This window comes from Vollenhovia emeryi, unplaced genomic scaffold (assembly GCF_000949405.1).
Source record: "Vollenhovia emeryi isolate VEMERY1.0 unplaced genomic scaffold, V.emery_V1.0 DF939363.1, whole genome shotgun sequence".
NCBI lineage: Eukaryota > Metazoa > Arthropoda > Insecta > Hymenoptera > Formicidae > Vollenhovia > Vollenhovia emeryi.
This window is the reverse complement of record NW_011967003.1, coordinates 19,947-28,792: the sequence shown is the minus strand read 5'-3', so window position 1 is coordinate 28,792 and position 8,846 is coordinate 19,947. Positions and strand designations below refer to the sequence as shown.

Below are 8,846 nucleotides of genomic sequence, written 5' to 3'. Positions count from 1 at the left end.
ATGGTATAGCGAGCATGTACAAGATTGTCTTGCAAATCACAAAGGAAGTGCCGGAGGTATGGAAGTTCAAGGCATGTTAGAAATATTTGCAAGAGCCGAAGATCTACACAGCGCAAAATATAAAAAGTACATTGGGGATGGCGATACCAAGACGTTCAAAGCTCTATTGCAACAGAACGAAGAAGTAGAAAAAAAGAGTGTGTAAACCACGTGCAAAAAAGGATGGGTTCGAGTCTTCGTAACGCAAAAAAAATGAACAAAAACATGGGTGGACAAGGTGCCGGAAAACTGACAGACAAATTGATAAACAAATTGACTACTTATTATGGACTCGCAATAAGACGTAACCCGAATGACGTTGACAAAATGATTAATGACGTGTGGGCTACTTTTGAACACAAAATTTCAACGAACGAAAAACCTATGCACGAACGTTGTCCAAGCGGACCGGCTTCATGGTGCAAGTGGCGGCAAGCTGAAGCGGCTGGAACTTTGAGCAGCTACAATCATCCCCCTCCTCTCGACTCTAAGGTGCAGGAAGGCATTCGAACGGTTTATGAAGATTTGTCATCGCATGATTTACTGATTCGTTGCCGTGGAGGATTTACTCAAAACAATTACGAGAGTTTCAGCAAAGCTATTTGGCAGTTCGCACCAAAACACGTTTTCAGCGGCTCTAATATCATTCAAATAGCCGCATTTCTAGCCACCTGTATTTTCAATAAAGGTTTTAAATCTATTTTGAAAATTATGGAAACCATGGGCATCACCATCGGCCCATATGCAGACCTATTTGCCTCTAATCGTGTCGCAGAGCGCATAAAAGATGCAGAGCGACGAACGTCCTATCATTCCGTGGAACAAAGAATGGCTCGAAGTAACGAGAATTTGAATACCCTGCGCAATTTCGAGGAAACTGAGGAGTTACTCTATGGGCCTAGAAACTTACAGCTGATTAGCTGTAAGTTTCCACATATAAACATTTATATCAATGAAAACTTAACTTGAAACTTTAAACGCATTTTCCCGAAAACCACATTTTTCGACTTGGCGGAAGTAATAACTCACAATTTTCAACGAATCACATCCGGTCTTTTTTAACATATATAAAAATGTTTGTTTTATGGAATAGACTTGTTAGGTTCGTAGAAGGGTGGAAGTACTCTCCAATTTCGACTCCAATATATATTTAATTACAGCTCACAGATTACACGAATAAACCGTAGGACGATCACAGAGTACCTTACGCGGCGACAGTCAGCGGTAAAGAGAGCGAGCTCCCACTTTGCACCGTCATGCCGGTGCTCCGAATTTCTCGCGTATATAGCACCGCGGACGGCGTATGATTCGTTCTAGTCCCGCGCATTACAACTATAGATGCGCGGCCCTAACAAGACTATTATTATATCGATATCTGTAATATTTTATTTTTTATCAACACAAAAATATCGGAAATTTTTAGCAAAAAGTGAACATTATTTTTGAAATGTCGCCATTTTGTCAATTTTTGTTCAAACTTATTTTCTTTAGTCTATTCCAGAATTACATTTATTCTTAACAGAAAAATCGTTGCGTTAGCTGTTTCAGACAAATTTTAAGACCTGGAGAACTTCCGCCAGGACGCCATGGTTGGCGCGCAGAGATTTTGGCTGCTCCATATTCCGCTGCAGTAAATTAATAAAATTGACTAAAAGTTTTTTTACAATATACTTTAAAGTGTAATAAATACAATATAAAAGGTTTTAGTTTCTACGTTGTTTACTTTTTCTACAAAAAATTCACAAACATTGCCTATTTTTGGACCTAATAAACCAAATGGACCCATAATTTACGGCTGTAAGTTTTATGAAAATTACACATCGTTCCAGGGGTTTGGCTACCTGCCGCCTGATCTAATAGTCTCCGACAATTCTACACAATTTACTGCAGTAGAATTTAAACAACTTTGTTCGTACTTCAACATCTCACAGCTCTCTAGGATATCTACAAACTAATGGACAAGCAGAGAGAATGGTTGGAACACTAAAACGGACAATGGATGTAAACTAGTGAATACAACTTGAGACTGAGTTAAATCAGTTGATTTACATCTAAAATTATACTCCTTGTGAGGCAACTTTGGACCATAAGTCTCCTGTTAAAATCTTTTTTGGCCTCAAGCTGCTTACACCACTGGAGATATTCACTCCTGTCTCCAAACCAAATATGTCGCTAAGGCATCGACAAATGAAAATAAAACAGCAATTTGATTCTCATCATGGCACTAAATCTCGTCACTTTGTTCCGGGTCAAATTGTTGTTGTACAACTTGCTAATGGACAAGGTGTTTCAGGAACATTTATTCAAAAGGTGGAGAGACTATCGCCCAGGTTTGCGTTGCAAAAAACTAATCATGCGACAGTTTGACCAAATTTGGAACAGTATGGCGGGGTCAGATGACAAACAGCAGGCCGTCAACACGGACCTTATTGCCCTTATGCCAACATCCTGATGCAGGGATACAGGCAGATAAACCTCTGATGTAGATTACTCTAGATATCTCGCCGAGAGAATCTGGAGAGATAGAACATCTCAACGACACCTATACAGCTACAGCAGGGAAAATTCTTTGTTGTTTAAGTCAACTCACCGATCACAGGTGAAAATTAATAAGTAGTGCGTCTTAGTGCCTACCTTCCCGAGGATACACTCCTATTTATTACTATAGAAAATATAGTATATCATATGATTAAGAACAAAAAGATCAAGGGTCCAACAGAGAACGGACGAATTAGATATACTGTGATATTAAAAGCAAAATGGCAAAAGGTCCGAACAGATAGTGAGTCATTATGGGTCAACTTAAGTACTCGTAAATATTTTTGTTATAAGCTTGCACAATTGTAAGAGTTCTTATATGTTTCAAATTTTGTAAGATAAATGTCATATTAACAAAGTATTTGAGAGACTTTTTTGTTTGCCTCAACTCTGACACCACCCTTCCACAAGAAAGTATTAGCTTCAAATATCAAAAATATCTAAAATATCTTAAATTGACAAATTTATCTTAAAATTATAATTTATTTATACAGATGTTTTTGTTACAATAAGAATAATAAAGAGTTACATACCTTATACTTACAGTCTTCACCACCAGAAACTATAAGTCCATTTACTGAATTCCAGCAAGCGACCAAAATGAGATTATCATGTGCTTGCCACTGAAATTAATTTATGTTAGTCATTAGAAAGGTTTACTCAAAAAATAAAATCAAGACAGAAAGACTTACGATAAAGAAATTACTAATTTTTTTATCTGTTAGTTAATTTGCTTTTTATAAGTAAAATGTTTTGAATTGCAAAAAGAACGAAAAAATAATATTCTCATAGTTGTAAGATCATTATTTGAGATTAAAAGATTCACTTTTTATTTCGACTTATGAAATAAGTAAATCCCTAATTTATTAAGTGGTAGCTAAAATAACAACACTTCATGAAATTACAATAAAATTACAAAAATAAAATATAATTCTAAGAGGGAATGGTATCTTTAAAAGTTTCAAAAAATCGATTTAACATACCTTGTACGGTTTAGAAGTAGAATTAAATGACTGAAGAAGCAAATTTCTACCCTGGGAATACAATATTGTCGAACAATCAGGACTCCAGCTTGATGTTAATATAGGAAGGTTTGCTTTTATTAACGTAGATCGAAGCATACCACTACGAGACCAGATCTTGATTAATCCATCCTCACCAGCTACAATCAAGATTATATTTTTTGACAGAATAAATTTAAATTATTGTATAAGATAATGTGTATTATACCTGTCAATAATGCAGAACCATCAGTACTCCATCTACCTATTGTAGTCGCACCTTTGTGGGCCTCAATACTTTTTTCGATGCGACCACTTTTATTAACCAAATGGTATTTTCCTAAAAATTAAACATTTATTATAAAAAAATATTGTTCTCAAAATACTAAAATAAAGAATGTGGCTAAGTACTGATAAGCAGTTGACCTACATTTTCCAGAAAAAAATTAAAAATCTACTTTGAACTTAAAATAAAGAGTATATACGTCATACAAATATGCGGTCAAAGTGGATGGATGTTTTGTTCCAGAAATATAGCTTATTGAAAATTCTACTTCCACCAGATTATTGTATTCGTCTGTATGAGTGTTGATCAGCAGTTGCTACAATTCTGTACCACATATCTTTACATCATTTATCTCCTTGATAATTAAAATAGATCTATCTTATCAATCTAATCTGAGAAGAATAGTTCTTTGCTCTTTTGAAAGTGTGATACTGTTCTCATGTTGCCTGCATCAGCTTTTATTTTCACTATATCTTCCACACAAAACATCCGTCCACCTGCGTATTTATAATCTATGCGACATAAATTTTATGTCCAAAATATATTTTTAATTTTTGTCTGGAAAAAATAATCTACAGTTGGCCAAACTCTTTATTTATTTCTTACGTAAAACAAAAAACTTCTTGTGTGATTTCTTGTGTCTTTCATTAGGGCAAGTCAAAAATAATATAATTTCTTAATGAAAAAATGTCTAACTGCCCATTGGCGTCTCATCAATGATTTGCATGTCATTGAATAGATCTTGTCTAGTAGAACAAAAGTTCTAATGGTCATAACTCAATTGGTACACAAGATCAAGAGTTACAGAGAAAAACAAAATAAAGTATTCCTTACATAATAAACGAATAAAAAAAATATAAGCAAAAAAGGAATACAAATATGAAACAAAAGCAATATTAATTTAGTTGACTTTGATCATATCTTAAGTAATACAATAAATAAAAAGTTCAAAGACAAGGTAACTAAAGAATATGCTCTGACCCTGAATGTTATAGAGCACGTTTGTTAACTTCAATCTGCTCTCCTATAAAAACTATTTGTTTACGTAATTTTGCTAAAGAAAACAATTGTTTCTTTCAGCATAAAGAATCACGTCTTACACTCCGCATACGAATCTGTAAAATTTTATTGTATTATAACTTTTTCTTTGTTACTATATAATTTTTGAATCCTTGTATTAATCGAGTTATGACTATTAGAATCTTTGTTCTATTGGGCAAGACCTATCTAATGACAGCCATATGATTGATGGATGCCAATGGGCCGTTTGCCATAACGTTTTATTCTTCTTTAAATTATAATTTTGAAACTTTATTTATTTAGTTTTAAAATACTAAACTAATTGTTAATTGTTAACACTAAGCTGTCTCTTTTTGCTGAATTGTGCAGACGTATGCTGATTCATGAATCTTTATATAAATTGATTTCTTATTATTTACTGCTATAATCAGAATGGTATATCTTTCAGATTTAATTTAATCTGCTCTATTCATTCACTCATGCACACATGTATGTATGTTTATAATTATAATTTTTATTCTTTATTATTATTGCAATATCCCAAAATTATGACTCTAGGGATATTTCTTAGATAAAGTGTACTGTATGCAATACAATACGATTTTAAATATATCAAAAATATTGTACAATATTTCTGCAATATATAATAATTTGGGAGTGAACATATCTATATTGTGGCAAGCTTCCAGGAATATTTCACGCAATATTCCAATCTCGAAAAACAATATTCCTGCAATATATCGTGCTGTAAGAGACAGTTAGTAAATTATAGAATAATTATTAGCATTATTTTCATAAGTATTATATTTATTTGTAAAATATATTTGTAATTTCTTTTTATTATATTTAATGTTCTCTATTATTTATGTTATTTATGAAAAATTTATAACTAATTTAATAAAAATAGTTTAATTATAAAATAAGTATTCAAAATTAAGTATAATAATATTATATTTTTATCATCTAATAATATATATCAAGTGAATAACATACCATCCGCTGTAGTAATTAATACAACATCTAAAGAAGATGTGTTTGTCTTGGCAGAAGAAACAATATTGGGGCGAGGATGCCACTGCATATCGGTTGGATAAAAATCATTCGGAAATTCTATTACAACAGTAGAATGTGCAACACCGCCTTCTAAATGCCAGCATATTAATAAATGATCTTCCCTGGAAAACAGATAATATATTGATTTGGTTTTATATGCATTCAAATAGAAAATTGTAAGATAAATAAAAGTAAGGTTAAATAATAAATTTTATTATGAAATTGTGCAATTTTACTGAATATATACAATATTAATCTAAATATAAAAATAATGTAATAATAAACTTTTATTTAAAAATGCATACTTAATATACAATACATGATGTAAAATTATAAATAATGTATAACTTAACATAATAAATTATGTGTATGTTTTATTAAATTTTTAATTTAATAAATTATTATTAGAGGAGACCCGTGTTATGAGATAGGCTACTAATATTAGATAGCGGGAGGTTTCTGTTAAACTAATAAGCGCCATTAGTTGGTTTCACCATAAACTTTTTACTCTTGGATTTTTATCCAAATTAACTATTTAATAAAAAATTCATTGTTCGATTGTGCGTGTAGCCGTTATAAAAAAAGGTTTAAGAAATTGGATATCGTTAAGTTCTATTAAGGTGAGTTTTTAAACCTTGTGTATTATGTAATAAATAAATATTTGGCAATAAATTCTCATGCAGTGATAGAGTAAGAGTATACGGGATATGTTTAATTATTTAGTTGTAGAGATTAGATTTGGTGGTCGCAAAGCCGCAAAGCATACGGCTTGTATTACAAGATATTCAGTACACATACGAGATAACATATGCTCGAGTGTTAACTATTGCGATCAACTAGCTGTTAATAAAAATAAAAAACAAATGCAAGCAACACCATCTGCAAAACGAGGGCGTAAACAAAAAACTTCCGTAACGAATCTTTCAAAAACATGTGGCCTCTATAACTATCACCTAACTATCATATCTAACTATGTCCTTTCCAAATATCAATAAGTATTATTACATATTCGTTTTTATTCTTATATATTTTTTATCTTAATTACTCTTTTTAAGTTATAATATTGTTCACATGTTGTTTATATACAAATATTGCTTTTGATATTTCTATTTCAATTTTATTCTAATTCTATTCAATATATCTTATAACTGTTAAAAGAAAATGAAAACAACCAATTTTTATAAGAATTATCTTATTTGTACATTGTAAAATTACAGATACGAAGTAATAAAGGATATAATGCCCAAGATGAATGTTAGTGACTAAATAATTTTTTTATTTTTAAATTTATTGCGAAAAATTTACCTCAGCCAGGGTTTGAATCTGGAGTCTGGACCTCCCTCTTACTAGGCGGACATCTCAACCAATTCAACCACCGAGGCATATAAATTTTTTACAATAAATTTAAAAAAAATTAAGCACTAACTTCTGTCTTATATCCTTATTTCGTATCTGTGATTTTACATCAGAGCCTTATGAATTTTACATTGTAAAATATTATATATGTATTTAGTAAAATATAAATAAGTTTTCAAAGTTATATATCAAAGTTATAATTTCTACTTACCCACAAGAATAAATTTCTTCTGTTGAACTCCATGCAACACAAGTCAGTAGTCTTTTATGTCCATTATTTTCTTGTTCAGATATCTTGAATCTCATGTTGAATTTTATTTTTGATGAATTATATATGTATATGTATGTGTATGTAGTTATTTATAAAATCCTTATTATATATAATATTATATGTAATATTTCTAACAGAAGCAAGAAAAATGCAACACTTGGTTCTTGCAATAAATTAACAATAAATTTAAGTTAATTTAATTTAAACATGCAAGTACAAAGTAAATATTATTAATAATAAGCAATTTTATCACAAGTTTTGGTATAATGAATTTTGTTTGTCTGGTAGAAACGTTCGTTGCAACAGAAATTATGTGGGTTATGTTACAACTGCTATAGATACATTTTGTTTATACTTTAATTTCCATGGTAACCATAACGGCACTGGTTGTGTTCCAAAACTCACTGCCAGTGACAATCCATAGCATGCCTTATGCGGCGTCTACAATGAGACTTCAAGACGTAAGATTTAAGAGATTAATCAATCATAGTCAAATGTGAGGAGAATACTCGACTGTAATTGGCCAATTTCTTAAATCTTGTCAAGTCCAACCAACAAGTCTTGAAAACTCACTGTATACACCGCATTACATGCACTATGAAGACTAGTCTTTATAACTAAAATATATCCCAGCGACAAATGATATACTGAAAAGACGGTTATTAAACGTTACCATGCGGCATGTAATATTGTTAAAATATTGTAATTTTCTGAAGTGGTACATATAGAAATATTTCTGTAAAACACATGCATACACATACGCTCGCACGCGCGCACGCACGCACACACAACACCGGACAATTACTTTACGTGAACAAAGCGTTGCCCGTTTACCGTTGAAACACATCAAATGCACGTGATAATCACCATAATATTCTTCAAAATGTTTTAACATTTTCTAATATAGAAATATTTTCGTGTAAAATTGAAAAAGACGCGCTCGATTTTCTCGATACTTTCTGCATTTTTCGCGTAATATTAATGTCTACGAAATGCTTGAACATATCGGAAACGTTCTGCATTTCTTAATCAAGTCGACGATTGGTAATAAACAGGCAGTCCAATTAAAAAAACAATTAAAATTAAATACTTACACCCTCAGAATTAAAGATTTTTGTTACTGACAAATGAGATAAAAAATATTCTTAACGCATTTTATATTTCTCACAACCTCATTTAGTATAAAAATAAGACAATATTAAAATGAAATCAATATTCTTATTTTTTTCTATCGAATTAAAAAAGATTGACTTACTATATTGAGACAAGAGTAACTTATACG

General features: G+C 31.3%; 1 protein-coding gene across 2 annotated transcripts in view; it reads right to left on the bottom strand.

Annotated features, from left to right (window-relative positions):
- LOC105558226 (intraflagellar transport protein 80 homolog) overlaps positions 1-8,649 on the bottom strand; it is a 78,689-nt gene extending 70,040 nt beyond the window's left edge. For both annotated transcript variants that reach the window (XM_012005814.1, XM_012005813.1), the window contains exons 1-5: positions 7,505-8,649; positions 5,878-6,059; positions 3,808-3,918; positions 3,561-3,739; positions 3,111-3,200 (exon numbers count right to left, since the gene is read on the bottom strand). In XM_012005814.1, coding sequence (XP_011861204.1) covers positions 3,111-3,200; positions 3,561-3,739; positions 3,808-3,918; positions 5,878-6,059; positions 7,505-7,599 — 657 coding nt within the window. In that variant the 5' untranslated portion in view covers positions 7,600-8,649. The remainder of the gene's footprint in view (positions 1-3,110; positions 3,201-3,560; positions 3,740-3,807; positions 3,919-5,877; positions 6,060-7,504) is intronic.
- Positions 8,650-8,846: the final 197 nt, after the last annotated feature.